Source organism: Hyperolius riggenbachi, chromosome 1, assembly GCF_040937935.1.
Source record: "Hyperolius riggenbachi isolate aHypRig1 chromosome 1, aHypRig1.pri, whole genome shotgun sequence".
Taxonomy (NCBI): Eukaryota; Metazoa; Chordata; class Amphibia; order Anura; family Hyperoliidae; genus Hyperolius; species Hyperolius riggenbachi.
The window spans coordinates 229,579,412-229,596,694 of NC_090646.1; the positions used below are offsets into that span (position 1 = coordinate 229,579,412).

Below are 17,283 nucleotides of genomic sequence, written 5' to 3' on the forward strand. Positions count from 1 at the left end.
CCCACCCCTTCCTGATCTTTGACACTGCCAAACTTCTTATTCATGCCCTCATCTCCTGCCTCAACTACTGTAAAGCACTTCTGTCACACTTCCCACTGAACCACACCACCCCCCTACAATCCATCATAAATGTGGCAGCCAGATTCATCCATTCTTTACACTACTTCACCTCCACGGCTCACCTCTATAAATCCCTCCACAGGCTCACCATTCGCTTCAGAATTAGTTTCAAGAACCTGCCCCTGGCCTACAAATCCATACACAAGACCTACCCCCTCCCTTTAGATTGCAAACCTCTGGCAGTGTCTCCCCCCCCCCCCCCCCCCCCCACATGACCTGCTGCTTGTCTGTCACCCTATTTATCAGTATCTGTATCTTTTGTTCAGCTGTGCTGGTGCTTTATAAATACAATAAATAATAATACAAAATTTGCTTTGCCAGTGTGGTTTGAATATAGTGCTTCTGCAGAGGGGTGCATGTGCTGTATAAATCTGCTTGTCTTTGCAAGTAATGCAATGGCTAGTGTACTGGTTAAAGGCTCTGCCTCTGACACAGGAAAAAAAGATTTGAATCTTGGCTGGTCCTGTTCAGTAAGCCAGCACTTATTCAGTAAGGAGACATTGGGCAAGACTCCCTAATACTGCTATTCCCTATAGAGCATGGGTCCCCAACCTGGGGGCCGTGGCCCCCTGGGGGTCCTTGGGCAGATTTCTGGGGGGCCGTGGCTTCTCCCTCTCCCCCCGCGGCCGCCGCTCCTGTTACCTTTCGAGCGGGCGGCCGCTTCCTTCCTTATATTCCTTCAGCCGCGGCTCTCCTCTTCGCAGCATGTCGTATTACAGCAGCACTTCCTGCATGGCTGCTGTAAGGAGCCAAGGGAGCCGGGACAGCGGTTCCCATAGTAACGGTGATGCGTATCGCCGCTACAGGAAGCCGCTACCCCACCTCCTTCCCTCCTTACAGCAGCCGCGGAGGAAGCACTGCTGTAATACGACATGCTGTGAAGAGGAGAGCCGAGGCTGGAGGAATATAAGGAAGGAAGCGGACGCCCGCTCATAAGGTAACAGGAGCGGCGGCCGTGTGGGGGAGAGGGCACCTCTGCTAGCTACACTGGGGCAGCTATACTGGGGTAACTAGTGGGCTAACTGTACTGGCTACACTGGGCTAACTGTACTAGGTATGCTGGGCTAACTGTACTTGCTATACTGGGCTAACTGTACTTGCTATACTGGGCTAACTGTACTTGCTATACTGGGCTAACTGTACTTGCTATACTGGGCTAACTGTACTTGCTATACTGTGGCAACTGTACTAGGTATGCTGGGCTAACTGTACTGGCTATACTGGGCTAACTGTACTTGCTATACTGGGCTAACTGTACTTGCTATACTGGGCTAACTGTACTTGCTATATTGTGGCAACTGTACTTGCTATACTGTGGCAACTGTACTTGCTATACTGTGGTAACTGTACTAGCTATACTGTGGTAACTGTACTAGCTATACTGTGGTAACTGTACTTGCTATACTGTGGTAACTGTACTAGCTATAGTGTGGTAACTGTACTTGCTATACTTGGGTAACTGTACTAACTATACTGGGGTAACTATACTAACTATATTGGGGTAACTATACTACCTAACTAACTATACTGAGGCAACTATAGTCCTTATTACAGGGGCAACTGTGTTAGGTACCTATACTGGGGGCAATTATACCTAGATACCTACTTACCTATATACTACTCAAAATCAGGGAAAAGAGGGGGGGCTGCCGCCGCCACTAACCACGCCCCCCTCCCCCCGGGGGGCCCCAGAGAAAAGTTTGGTCGGTATAGTGGGCCCCAGGCTTAAAAAGGTTGGGGACCCCTGCTATAGAGTGTGCTCTAGTGCTTTGAGTCCATCAGAAAAGTGGGATATAAATATTTTGTCTTGAAAAGGTACTTCAACAGGGAATGGTGCTGGAACAACGGGATGGTGAAAGGACCCAGAAGGCTATATAGTAACTATAATGGTATCTAACCTGAAGCATTTAAAAATTAATAAATCTATCAAACTAAAAGGGTGTAAATAAAGTAAAGGGTTAATAAAACACGTTTTTGCTTTTTTTCATTTAGTTAAAAAAAATCCACGCATTTCCATTGCTCTGTACATCAGTCCTGAAAGATAAATGAGCAAGAAAGAGGGACAGAGAGATTTGACTGCCAAAGAGGAACTGTCTCCCTCTAAATATTGGATGTTATTTGTTGGAATCTTGGTATCCAGAGACTCCCAGGCTCTTCCCTATGATGAGATGGATAGCAGCAGTGAGGAACACGAATCACTTCCTGCAGCGGAATGCGACCCTAGTGAGCTCAGCTCTACTTCACTTCCGAGCCTTGGAGCATGCCATGCGCACTGCTGCCGCCTCCCAGCCCATCATCATCATCAGTAGCCAGCCGACTGTGGGGGCGGATTATCAGCAGACACTCCCCTAACTCATCATCGGGCATCTCCATTCAACTGCCTGTATATTCCGCCGCACACATTATTCACAATTGCCTTGTGTAAAGTGCCACAGCAAAGCGCATTACTGATCACAACATGGAGATCTCCGAGTGCAACATGGAGGCACCTGAGAGCAGGAGCAAGAAGGTGAAGCTATCTGGCAAGCTGCAGAACTGGGTGAGTGAGAGGGGCAGAGCCACTGCTGGGGTCTGGGCTCTCTGCATGTCTGACTGCCAGCTTCCTGTTCCCCTAAACTCATCCCTCACTTGTGGAACAGAGCATTGGATACTGTGTTGCTGTATCTGATGTCAGAAGATAGCCTGTAATACAATGTATCACTCGGTCATCCCTGGCAGCTTTACCAAGAAAGACAAGGTAGCAAAGGACAGAATACTATCATCTGTTGCCATGCCTCTTCTGCAGGAAATACTCTTTTCATGTTGTGTATTGGGTCCTGAACCTTAGGTCCAGTAAGCTTTTCATGTGCAGTGTATGTGCTAGGGAACCTCAGTGTAAGTACAGTACTGTAAGCTTTTCATGTTTATTTATTCCCCCTTTTTATAGACCCCTAGAGTAGAGAGCAGTGCTTTTAACATCAAGAGATATGTATAAAGTACTTCCTGTTTGTGGGTAACATTATCTCTAGTACCCCTTTTATAAATACATATATGTGTCATGATTGTCTGTGCACATGCATAGGGCTCATAAGAAATGCAGAATAAAGGTGCCTATACATTTCTCAGTTTGGGGCATCAACATGCCGAAATTCAATTATAATAATCAAATCTGGCAAAGATCGATGCAAAGTGGCCGTCTGATCGTCCCTTGGATCAATTTCGTTTTGACTCCTCTTATGTCCCGTCTTTATTGCCGCTGGGGGCGCCTGTATCCCTGTGACTACATGTAATGGGTATCCTTGGCGGCAATGGATAAAGACAGAGGGGAAGGTGTATCAGTGGAAAAGTGAGACAAAAGTGAGGGGGGGTTATACATGTAATGAAAGCCCTGGGAAATTTGGGTACAGGCAAAGCAGAAGAACAGCTGACCCTGCTCCTGAAAAATTCCTGGCAGTGTTAATTACTATTCCTACTCCAGGCCGCCATGGATTCTTGAGAAAGACGTAATTTAGCTTGCAGCTGATGCTGGTGCCCGAATTACGCAGTTTTTATAGTAATTTGGGCTCCGACTTTTGACAGTGTCAAAATTACTGTATGAGCACTGCTATAGCTGTAATTCGTGTTACAGTCTGTGGCAGTGCATGGTGCACCCACATTTTCTGTGCTGTTTTTGGTGGAAGGGGGAGGAGTGTAGACATTACATGGGGGGACCTGACAGGAGATGGTGGCTGGACAGATTTCATGCTGAAATCTGTTGGACATCTGTGTGCAGATATGTGACAACATTTGCTAAGGTACACACCATACAATTTTCTGTTAGATTTTCTCTTAGATTTACCTGCCAGATAGCTTTTTTCCATGTTGTAGGTAAATCTAACAGAAGAATCTAACAGAAAATTGTATGGTGTGTACCTAGATCCCTATTTGATCAGATTCGATCTGAGAGCTATCTGATGATTGAATCTTCTGCGCCATCTGCCCATCTGTATTATTTTACAACCTTATGAAGAACAAATGTCAAGTTTTTTTGAGGAATCATGTAAAATTTGTGCTGGAAAAATATTTTGTTTGAAAACTATAGAATTGCATTTCATTCACAGACAAGTCCCTGTCACATCTGCTGTGAGTGAAAGACTTTTCAAACTTTTTGTTGACTTTTAAATGTTTTGTTTTGCGAGTGTTACACCTAGGTGTAAAGACATCTGAGCTGAGGAATGCTTTCTCTCTGTACTGTAACCATAACAGCTGGACCTCCAGCAAAGCCCTCTAGAAACCCCAAGGCCAGTCATTTTGACTCATGAACACTCCAGTCATTTAATGTAAAGGGATTATAGTTTTGTATTTAATGTCATCTCAGATTGATGGTCAGATTGATTAATTTCTGACAGGTCTGATCTGATTTCCGAATATTATTATTATTATTTTTTTCATTAATTTTCTTTGTACTTCTATACAAAATCGATCAGAAAAATGATCGGTGATCATATCGAATCTGTTGAAAATAATTGATTTGTCCGGCAATCTTGCAGAAAATTGCACTGAGTGTACCAGGCATTAAAGGCTAACTGAAGTGAGAGGTATATGGAGGCTGCCATATTTATTCCCTTTTAAAGGATACCCAAACTGAAATGTGACATAATGAGATAGACATGTGTATGTACAGTGCCTAGCACACAAATAACTATGCTGTGTTCCTTTTTTTTTTTTTATTTCTCTGCCTGAAAGAGTTAAATATCAGGTATGGAAGTGGCTGACTCAGTCCTGACTCAGAAGAAATTTCCCTTTTTATCTCGTTCTTGCTCTCAGAAGCCATTTTCTGCTAGGAAAGTGTTTTATAGTTGGAATTTCTTATCAGTGAGGGTCACACTGTAGTCACTTCCTGTCTGAGTCAGGACTGAGTCAGCCACTTGCATACCTGATATTTAACTCTTTCAGGCAGAGAAAGGAAAAAAAAGGAACACCGCATAGTTATTTGTGTGCTAGGCACTGTACATACACATGTCTATCTCATTATGTCACATTTCAGTTTGGGTATCCTTTAAACAATATCAGGTACATGGCTATCCTGCTGATCCCCTGCCTCTAATACTTTTAGCCATAGAACTTCTAACGTAGGGGGACACAGGACAGCATTAAAAAGGAAAATAAAGGAATTAAAACAAAGCTAATTACTTTTTTTAACAAGGACAGTTAGGCGGAGGAGATGTCTTCTGTTTGTTCCCCCTCCCCTTTCCATACAACAGAAGAAGATTTTCTACAGAGATGTCTGTATGGGGATCATTGTTTAACTGTCACCACAATTATCATGATCGATTGTTTCAAGCAACAAAAATCCGAAGCTTGCAATTCTCTGGCAGATTGCCTCCTGACATGTCCAAAATCGACATCTGATAGAGCTGGATGTATAACCGCCACACATTGTAATTGGTTTTTAATAGATTTCAGCAATAAATCTATAGTACCATCGTTACAGAGCTGGTGATGGGTCCCCAGATCTACCCCCCTCCCAATACTGCACCCCCTGGGACCCTGCTCAGTATTAGCGGCAGTGCATTCACACTCGCCTGTCCGTCCAGCACTCTCCCTATTGTGCCCATCCGCCATCTCACAGTGTCAGTACACACTGGCGGAACACCGCTAGGTCATGGAGTATGGGTACCAGTAGATGGCGGATGGGCACAGAAGGGAGAATGCTGGACGGACAGCTGAGTGTGAGTGCGCTGCCGCTAATACTCTGCAGGGGCCTCAGGGGTGCAGTATTAGCTGGGGGGAACCTGGGGGCATACGTATATCCGTGTTGCTGGTGAATGAATAACAGCTCTCCCTGCTACCGCAAAACACGCCAGCGGCATGAAATACTGTTCCCCCTGCGAGCAACTCGGAGGGAGATGTAAGTTGGGGTCCAGCAATTTGTGTGACACACACTGGGAACAGATTTCCAATAGATTGCAGAATGAAATCTATTGGAAATCGATCTAAATGCATTGTTGGACCATTAGATCCAATGCAACTCTATGGGCCATCGATCTTCTGCCAGCAGCAGATCGACCTAGATTTTCCATCCTGTCAGATCAAATTGATTGAAATCGGTTGCAAATCGATCGATTTGATAGAATCGATTCCATAGAATCAATCAATGGCTGAAATCAACCAGTGTATGGGGCCCTTTTGGAAAATGAAAGGTCACAGACCAATTTCATCACCTTCCGTGTAGTATGAGAGCCATGCCTACACGGTCTATTCTTTTAAGCTGAGTACACCCATCAGATAAAAATATTTGCAAACTGAGGAATTTGGGTTTGAAAGACGATCTTTCTAAAGCCTCGTACCCACCTGACAATAATTACCCGACGTTTGGCAACATCGTTTAACATAATCATGTTAAACGATGTTGACCCCATGACGATCACGCGTTATTAAGCGACGTACACATCGGATCGCTAAGATCCCCGACGACATGCGCCCGAATTTATGATTTGGCATGAATGACAGGAATAGCAGCTTTAAAGTATAAAAGGTTTGGATGCATTCTTTAATAAGGGCTGTACAATAAGCGTCTTCCTGACTGAAACTAACTGGAGGCAGAGCCTGTATACTCAATGGCAGTTGACAGGTGGGGAAAATGGCCCGGGTGTATTAAGGGAATGCTATGGCTGTTCAATTAAAAATTCCAATATGATTTTTCTGATAAAAGAATCAGCGCTTGCTGTTCAGCTCATACAGCAAAATGAGGGGTGAACCTCTGCTTTGGCCTGCTTCATACAAATTAAACAAAACAAGGCAGCTTATCTGGAAGTTGTGTTTCTCTGTCTTCAGTCAGTTTTTTTGTTGTTTGCCCCTTTCCCAAAGTAAGCTGAACTGTGTGCTTGAATGGCAGAGTTTGTAACTCCATGCGTGCAATTGTTTGATACTCAGTGGCGTTAACTGGCAGCAAAAAAACCACAACATTTTGCATCTGAACAGGGTTATGTTAAAGTGTACCAGAGCTGAATGGATTTAAAAGTTTTATACATACCTGGGGCTTCCTCCAGCCCCATGCGCACTGCCGTCCTCAGTCTTCTCCCTTTTCGGCACTGAGTCCCATAACTTCCTCCAGTCGCACGTGGGAGCAATCATGTGCATGGGGCTGGAGGAAGCCCCAGGTATGTATAAAGTTTTTAAATCCATTTAGCTCTGGTTTCCTTTAAGATGTGAGGGCTGGTTCACACTGCAAGAGCTTTTTCTAAGTGCTTGTGATTTTAACCACTTCACAACTGAGGGGTTTTCCCCTTAAAAACCAGAGCGTTTTTCACATTTTGCACTCCTCCCAGGCAGTCTTCATTTATTTATTAGGCAGTATGATTGGTTATTGGGGACTGGGGTTCCCAAAACCAATCATTAGACTGTGGAGCTGGTGTGCGTGCGTGCGGCAATCGCGCGCTGCACCTTTTGTTTACAACTGTGGTTATGAATGAAGACTGCCTCAAGCAGAGGCGGTCTCCATTCATTTATTTGTCATGTGGTATGATTGGTTATTGGGGACTGATGTCCCCAAAACCAATCATTGGACTGCAAGGGCTGTGCTGGTGGGTGTGTGCACGCGCGATCGCGCGCACACGGACACAATAACAATGTGCCTGCGGTTTGTTATGAAAACTGCTTCTGTTTGAAGCAGCCTTCATTCCTCAATCGGGGACTGTAATTGGATTTAGGAACACTTTTTCCTAATGTCCAATTAGTCAACTGCTGTGCGGGCTGGCTAGAGTGTGCGCGAGCGTTCCCCCGCCCACTCCCAGCATGTAAATAAGCAGATGCCCCTTTCTGTTCCCCCACCCACTCCCAGCATGTAAATGAGCAGATACCCCTTTCTGTTCCCCCGCCCACTCCCAGCATGTAAATAAGCAGATACCCCTTTCTGTTCCCCCGCCCACTCCCAGCATGTAAATAAGCAGATACCCCTTTCTCCGTCCCTGGTGGTGAAACGGTGCACAGAGGGACAGAGATAATTAGCACTGCGGTGGTAAAGTGGCTAAAAGCTCTTGCTTATGTAATGCTATGTGTGTGTTCTAACTGGAGCAATGTGATTTTATAAAAGTCACCCATAGCATTGCATTAGCAAGAGCTTGTCAAATCACTAGTGCTAAAAAAGTGCTGGTAGTGTGAACTAAGCCTTACCCCATTGGGGAACGGGGGGAAGCAGCATCTCCACTTCCCATCCAGAGCACTAGTAAGCACCTGACAGGTGCTGAATTCACAATCATCCTCCAGGCATCAACTTGAAATTATTAGCATCTCACTGACCATCCCTGCAATGGTAGATATTTCCCCTCCTGTAACCATTTAATGGTGGAAAGTCTGGGAGCTTGCAGCTGTCACTCTGTGTCTGCAAACACTTGTATATGAAGTAAACAAAAGCCATAGGTGTGAGCTGACTGTAAAATATAACATTCACACCCAATTCCTGTTACCCTTAACAATTTGGGACTGCGCGACATTTTAAAATGTCCTGTTGGTCCCTCTTAACGGGCTAACAGATGTTTTAAAGTGTCCGCTGCCGTGCATGCGCCCCCCCCCCCCACGATTGGTAGAAGGGAAGACATGCTCCATGATCCAGTCAAAGTACCTGTAAGAGAAAGATCATGGCTCCCGTGAGAAGCCAGTGATCTATGCTGTAAGAACAATGTCTGTGTGCTAGTTACATTAGGGACTCCACTTTTTTACTATGTATGGCATGAGGGTATATTACTGTAATATTTGCATATATGGGCTTGTAATTCGTGAAGGACGCAAAACTGAAAAAAATGTACCTTTATTTCCAAATAAAATATTGTTGCCATACATTGTGATAGGGACATAATTTAAACATTGGGCAAACAAAATACGTGGGTTTTATTCACAGTAGCACAATTTATTTTAAAACTATAATGGGTAAAAACTGAGAAATGAATATTTTCCATTTTTATTTTATCCTGTTAAAATGCATTTAAAATAAAATATTTAATAGCAAAATGTACCACCCAAAGAAAGCCTAATTGGTGGCAAGAAACAAGATATATACTGTAGATCATTTTGTTTAATTTCCCAAACGATCATTTTTGAATGATGCTTTCGTACAAATGATTGGACATAATCAATTGGGACCACTAATGGACAAAAATCTCTTAACCAATCTGATCAGATGAATGAAACCGATCCGATTTTCGGATCGATCCTGTCAATCTGATCAGGTTTGTCATTTGGATCATTTACAATCGTCTGTAAATGATTGTTTGCCGAATTGTATCGTTAGTGGCCACATTTTAATGCTAGGTACACACCATACAATTTTCTGTAAGATTTACCTGCCAGAAAGCTAATTTCCAACATGTTGGAAATTATATATCTGTCCAGCAATTAGGCATTGTTCTACTCAGCAGGAGATAACCAGAAGACAATGCACCAGAGATAATGACCAGTCTCTACAAAAAATAATCTAATGCATAAAATCTAACTGAAAAATCTAACAGAAAATTGTATGGTGTGTACTAGGCAGGCTTTCAACTACTCTCCAACCTTTGTAGTATTTGCCTGGAACAGAGTTTTGAAGAGAGAATCCTGCTGTCACTAGAGCTCATGACTCCTCACCCCTACCCTATCCATATCCAAAAACTTTGCTATAGGCACAAACATATCAAGGATGTTTGAATATCCTGATAGATATACCTATAGACACACTATGAAAGCAATAGCAGGGGGTGTTTGCTGAAGGATAATTTAATTGGGTGGCACATTCTTTCAACTTCATATCTAACAGTTTGCTGTAGAGTGCAATAAAATCTTATGCTGTAGTATTTGCATGTGTAGCATTATCTGCTTGCATATGTCAGTTTATCAGGCAGAGCCAACCCATCCTATTCTACAGTTTGGCTTTTCCCATAGATGTGCTCGCTGCACCTTTTGCTTTATCTGTCAGGAATCTGCCCTTGAACAATGCTCTTTCACAGATGACGACCCATAAAACAATCCACCCATAGGTCAAACCCATTAAGGTGTGCTTTCAGTATACATTGTAAATCATCTGGTAGATGGGACATATTTTTCAAAGTGCCAGTTCAAGTTCAACTGTAAATGTGCATGCTTTTTGCAGTTTATCTCAGGAAGTGTGTTAGATTAGGGCTTCCAGAGAGTTGTGGTAAAATGTCTTTGCAGTACCACATATTAGTGCTTTAAAAAAAAAAAATATATAGAATAGCTGCAAAATAAAAAGGTCAGCTCATTTGTGGGAGATGACCTAGTAAGTTTTCCCATGGTTTAATGTTTGAGTGGGTAGCAGAATGGTTGCGTGAATGTCATGGCATTGTTTGTGTGACACATTGAAATCTATAGTAACATGACTAGGGGATGGGGGTTGCTTATTTACTGCTTGCTCTTTTTGTTTCGTATCGATTATGCTGTCACTAGGCCAAACCGGGTGCTTTTGAGCAATATTTACATTGATTGCATAGACATAAATGGAAACCATCTAGATAAAGTGTACTTACAGTGGTTTGCAAAACTATTCGGCCCCCTTGAAGTTTTCCACATTTTGTCACATTACTGCCACAAACATGAATCAATTTTATTGGAATTCCATGTGAAAGACCAATACGAAGTGGTGTACATGTGAGAAGTGGAACGAAAATCATACATGATTCCAAACATTAAAAAAAACAAAACTACAAAGTGGGGTGTGTGTAATTATTCAGCCCCCTGAGTCTATACTTTGTAGAACCACCTTTTGCTGCAATTACAGCTGCCATTCTTTTAGGGTATGTCTCTACCAGCTTTGCACATCTAGAGACTGAAATCCTTGCCCATTCTTCTTTGCAAAACAGCTCCAGCTCAGTCAGATTAGATGGACAGCGTTTGTGAACAGCAGTTTTCAGATCTTGCCACAGATTCTCGATTGGATTTAGATCTGGACTTTGACTGGGCCATTCTAACACATGGATATGTTTTGTTTTAAACCATTCCATTGTTGCCCTGGCTTTACGTTTTAGGGTCATTGTCTTGCTGGAAGGTAAACCTCCGCCCCAGTCTCAAGTCTTTTGCAGACTCCAAGAGGTTTTCTTCCAAATTGCCCTGTATTTGGCTTTATCCATCTTCCCATCAACTCTGACTAGCTTCCCTGTCCCTGCTAAAGAGAAGCACCCCCAGAGCATGATGCTGCCACCACCATATTTGACAGTGGGGATGGTGTGTTCAGAGTGATGTGCAGTGTTAGTTTTCCGCCACACATAGCGTTTTGCATTTTGTTCAAAAAGTTCCATTTTGGTCTCATCTGACCAGAGCACTTTCTTCCACATGTTTGCTGTGCCCCCCGCATGGCTTGTGGCAAACTGCAAACGGGACTTCTTATGCTTTCTGTTAACAATGGCTTTCTTCTTGCCACTCTTCCATAAAGGCCAACTTTGTGCAGTGCATGACTAATAGTTGTCCTATGGACAGATTCCCCCACCTGAGCTGTAGATCTCTGCAGCTCATCCAGAGTCACCATTGGCCTCTTGACTGCATTTCTAATCAGCGCTCTCCTTGTTCGGCCTGTGAGTTTAGGTGGACAGCCTTTTCTTGGTAGGTTTACAGTTGTGCCATACTCCTTCCATTTCTGAACGATCACTTGAACAGTGCTCTGTGGGATGATCAAGGCTTTGGAAATCATTTTGTAGCCTAAGCCTGCTTTAATTTTTAGTGTGTTCTTTGGAATTCATGGTGGTATTGCTCCCCAATATTCTTAGACAACCTCCTGAGGCCGTCACAGAGCAGCTGTATTTGTACTGACATTAGATTACACACAGGGTCACTCTATTTAGTCATTAGCACTCATCAGGCAATGTCTATGGGCAACTGACTGCACTCAGACCAAAGGGGGCTGAATAATTACGCACACCCCACTTTGCAGTTATTTATTTGTAAAAAATGTTTGGAATCCTGTATGATTTTCGTTCCACTTCTCACGTGTACACTACTTTGTATTGGTCTTTCATGTGGAATTCCAATAAAATTGATTCATGTTTGCGGCAGTAACATGACAAAATGTGAAAAACGTCATGGGGCCGAATACTTTTTGCAAACCACTGTATATTATACATATGCTTATTGCCCCCTAATTCGCAAAATTACTGTATTGCATGCTAATCAAATCAAATTCCACCTTGATAGGATTATGTCCTCCCTTTTTTTTTTTTTTTCTTTTTTTTTTTTTTATTTACATATAAATTGACATCAGTCACTCAACTCCACACAATTCTGGGCGCCTTCTCGCAACCCTGATCCATTTACTGGGAGCAAATCTCACTTGAACAGAACCAGAATGTTGCACTGGGCTAATCCAATTTTTAAATCACTGAATAATTACCAGATGGCTTTATAATCAATTGTCTGTTAAGTATCCATAATAAATAGGGATAGTCAATAAGATGCAAATAATGAGTTGGTGCAGGATTATGCAATGCAGCATGAAAATGAAACAAGGTGGAATTCATTTGCTGTTGCAGGGAACGCCATTCCTACTGTGAACCTAGCCTCAACTGTCCTGTCAAGGCTTGCTGGATCACTTATGATCACCTGTTCTGCTACCTCAGGCCTCCCTCTGTGGCTGTGTGTCATCAGGTTTTGTGACTCACACTGGAATCCCACCATCATTTTCCCACTGACCTCGCAAGACTGCTCCATTGTGTCTTCCCAGCCAGTGATGATGATGATGATGATGATGATGATGATGATGCCTTCCTACAAAAGTTTCCTTTCTCTATGCATCAAGTCTTGTTCTCACAGTCCCCCAAGCTATACAGCTGATGACTTCGTCAACCTGCAAATATTTCAGCCGTGCTCTTGTCAAAGTTTTTAAACTTTGTCGGCTTTCTTTACTGGATCAGTACATTTTGCTCCATGACAACCGTCCAATGCCCGCTCTTACCCCCCCCCCCCCCCTAAAGTTTCATATATACTGTATGCTAGGTAAAACTTAGCCAAGGAGGCCATTAACAACAACCTCTGCTGAGAATCCAGCATGTGTACAGCAGCCCGACCCCCCCCCCCCCCCCTCAGCCACTCGGCCAGCGATCCACTTTGTGGATTGCTTCTGCAACTGACGGCTGAGAACACCGTTCTTCTCCCCACTTACCCCGTCCGTTGCACGACGTCACTCTTGCGCTGTCTTGTTGGCCTTTGCATAGGAACAGAGCACATCGCTAGCCTGCAGGCTTCATGCATGAAAAGGAGCGCGTGCATGAACCGCTGGGCAGCAACGGTAGTCTGGAGGAGGACACAGAAAGCCTCTGCAGAGCCAACAAATTAGACCTGCACCAGGGAACTGTGTGTATGTGTGTGTGTGTGTGTGTGGGGGGGGGGGGGGGGGGGGAGGGGGAGATGATATTAGACACAAAATAACTTTATAAAGGAGGGAGTTGGCCACTTTACATCAGGGCTGTGGAGTCGGAGTCGTGGAGTCGGGTAATTTTGGGTGCCTGGAGTCGGAGTCGGGAAAAAATGCACCGACTCCGACTCCTAATGAATTTGTAATTGTAATTAAAATAGAAAATATGATAAAATGTTCTATTTCTCAGATAATAGTCATTAAAAATAATGTATATATACAGTAATAGCTGTGCTTAGTCCACAAAAATGAAATAAACCAATCAAAATTAGTAACTTGTGCTTCTTCACAAGTCCCCGTATTTTTAAGGTCAGATATATATATATCTGATTGTGACTGTATATATGATGTGTACACAGGAATCTCTTATATATACTAAATAACATCTATGCTGTAAGAATAAAGCCTGATGTGTAGCTGTGTCACAAATAGAGATGGTTAATGAGATGGAAATAATTCTGCACTGATGCTGATTTATGCAAATGTACGCACTCCCTTTGCTGATGAAATCAAATAATTTGATATGTTGTTAAAATTTGGTTTGGTGACTACAAATTAAAGGGCACCTGAGACGGATGAAAAGTAAAGTTTTATACATACCTGGGGCTTCCTCCAGCCCCCTTCAGGCTAATCAGTCCCTCGCTGTCCTCCACCACCCGGATCTTCTGCTATGAGTCCTGGTAATTCAGCCAGTCAGCGCTGTCCGGCCGCATGCCGCTCCCACAGCCAGGAACATTCTGCACCTGCGCAATAGTGCTGCACAGGTGTAGTATGCTCCTGGCGGCGGAGTGTGTGCATGCGCACTACGCCTGACTCAAGTACCTGGACTCATAGCAGAAGATCCAGGTGGTGGAGGAGGACAACAAGGGACTGATTATCCTGAAGGCGGCTGGAGGAAGCCCCAGGTATGTATAAAACTTTAATTTCATCTGTCTCAGGTTTACTTTGTTACACAGTAGTACTATACTCTACATATGCACTCCCCACAGAGCTGCAGGGAATCCACTGAGAATGCTGTGCACATTGAACACAGAGGTGTTGTCTGTCACCCATAAACCTTGTTCAGATTGTGCATGAAGAATGTGTAATAGAGGAAGAATCTCCTCATTCCCCTGCAGAGCACCCGCACATCACTCTTACATGTACCCACACTTACATTGCCTAGGGCCTGATAGATGTTCTTTGTTCCGGTTTGTACCTTTTACAAGTACTCTTACCAAGGACTAGTTTTAGTCTAAAGGGAATAAATATAGTAGTCTACATATCCTTCTCACTTCAGTTGTCTTGTAAAATTCCTAAGCGTTGGCAGTTAAGAGACGAATTTCATGTTACATACTGTTAATCAACAAAATTGTAATATGCAAATTAGAGGAGTCGGAGTCTCGGAGTCGGTGAAATCCTAAACTGAGGAGTCGGAGTCATTGGATTTTTGGACCAACTCCACAGCCCTGCTTTACATTGAGTTTGACATGCTACTTGGTCAAAGCGTTACATTTCTGCCCACTTTGTATTTGAGCTTAAACCCTGCTCTCGAGGGGTCAACATTCTTAGGTAGGTTGTTCAGGTTCTCTTTAAGCTTCACAAAGCAGGTCAGGGAATTGCTGGCTTTTTTTATATGGCTCAATATAGGCAAACTGCTTTGTGGTACATTTTTACGTATTTTGTGTTACTAAAAGCTAAATTGTAAAGGAAGACTTTCCAAAATAAAATGTAAATGTAATAATTTTTAACCTGAGTGCGCAAATATTTTTTTTTAATGCATGAAATGAGGCTTCTGTTACCGAAAATCTGGTTTTGAAAGTTTGATCACAAGGCTAGAATCAGTTAAAGCACACTTGTGATTGAGTAGAGGGATGGTATGTGAAATTTAGAGACTTACCTCAGTAGTGGATCCAATTTTATCCCAATGTTCCTCTACAGCAGTGGAATCGATAAAAAAAAAAAAAAAATCCTTTCACTGCTCAGTTTATGATTTTCCCAACTCCTCTAATTTTGCATATAATAATCTTCTTGATTGAAAGTATGCAACATAAAATACATTTCATCACTGCCAAATCTTAGGAATTGTAAAGCTATATTATGGCATCTGCTTTTTGTCACTCATTCTGGCCTGTCTTCGACAACGTGAATGCACCAGCATGTCGTCTTATATAATAAGATTCACCAGAGCCCCATAACAGCCATGTTTCAGCCTGTAGCCCCTTCACCTTGCAGAAAAAGGCCTCTACCGTTTCTGTATCTGATATAGAAAAGGCCAGGGCCATTTTTTGCAAGAGGGCAGATCCATGCATCGGAACCCAGCTGATGCAGGGTTCCAGTAAACGGACAATGGGCTCTATTCACAAAACTTCTCAGAAATGACTTATCACCTAATTGATTTCAGCACATTTACAAGCAAAATAATCACTTTAAGTAAGTCATTCCTGATCAACTTTATTTCAATAGTACTTTTCTTGCCTTAATTATATTATATTTTTGCTCTTTGGAAGCTTAAAAGAACATAGATAAGGTGAAAACAAAAAGAAAACAGGTGAAAAAGCTTTGTGAATCATGCCCAATGTGTTGGGACATTCTAAGGCCACATACACACATCAGACTATAGTCTTTGGAAAATGAAAGATCACAGACCAATCTTACCACCCTTCATGTAGTATAAGAGCCATACTCTGCACAGTCTTTTCTATGGAGCTGAACTCCCCATCAGAAAAAAAATCTTTGCAAGATGCTGCACACACAGATGCTGTACAGACACAAAAGATCAGTATCTGCAAAAGATCTGTTCCTGCCAAAGATCCGTTCCTGCAAATTGCATTCATAGTCTATGAGATCTGCAGATCATCATACACACCTTGTTTAACTGACATTCATCTGCAGATCAGACCATCATCTGCAGATCTGAAAATCCATCCTGGTGGATCTGATCTGCAGATAAATGTCTGTTAAACAAGGTGTGTATGATGATCTGCAGATCTCATAGACTATGAATGCATTTTGCAGGAACAGATCTTTTGCAGATACTGATCTTTTGAATGTCTACAGCATCTTTGTGTGCAGCATCTTGCAAAGATTTCTGTCTTATGGGGAATTCAGCTCAATAGAATAGACTGTGTAGAGTATGGCTCTCATACTACATGGAAGGGGGTAAAATTGGTCTGTGATCTTTCATTTTCCAAAGACTATGGTCTGATGTGTGTATGTGGCCTAACTTTTAAGCATTAGCTTACCTTTTTTTTATTTTTTAATGTACACCAGTTATGCATTTTCAAATTGCTATACAAATGAGGTTGTGAATACGGGCCTTTAAATGGAACGTCCAAGCAAAATAAAAAAAATGAGTTTCACTTACCTGGGGCTTCTACCAGTCCCATGCAGCCATCCTGTGCCCTCGTAGTCACTCACTGCTGCTCCAGTCCCCCGCTGGCAGCTTGCCGACCTCGGAGGTCGGCGGGACGCATTGCGTACATTTTTAGAAGACCCAGGTAAGTGAAACTCATGTTTTTATTTTGCTTGGACATTCCCTTTTAAGTGTCATTTGAGAATGTTTTTAGAAGTCTTGAAAATGTCTATTAAGCAAGCTCCAACTTTGCATAAAGGGAAGTTACTGTTTGCTGAGACACTCAGTACTTTCAGTTCTGCATAGTATACACATTCATTCTAAACATGATCTCAACCGGATTGCTGTGTTTTAGGTGCATGTACAGTCTGTCCATGGCGCTTCTATAAGGAACTGGTAGATAGGAGTGACAGTTTGCTGCCATTGAAAGGATGGCAATAGGTGTTTAAAATGATTAGCAATGGTTTCTGTTCTGTGC

The 17,283-nt window shown here is 42.9% G+C and overlaps 1 protein-coding gene across 1 annotated transcript in view; it reads left to right on the forward strand.

Annotated features, from left to right (window-relative positions):
* The first annotated feature begins 2,389 nt into the window (after nucleotides 1-2,389).
* PAPSS1 (3'-phosphoadenosine 5'-phosphosulfate synthase 1) overlaps nucleotides 2,390-17,283 on the forward strand; it is a 167,974-nt gene continuing 153,080 nt past the window's right edge. The window contains exon 1 of the mRNA XM_068231236.1: nucleotides 2,390-2,659. Coding sequence (XP_068087337.1) covers nucleotides 2,579-2,659 — 81 coding nt within the window. The 5' untranslated portion in view covers nucleotides 2,390-2,578. The remainder of the gene's footprint in view (nucleotides 2,660-17,283) is intronic.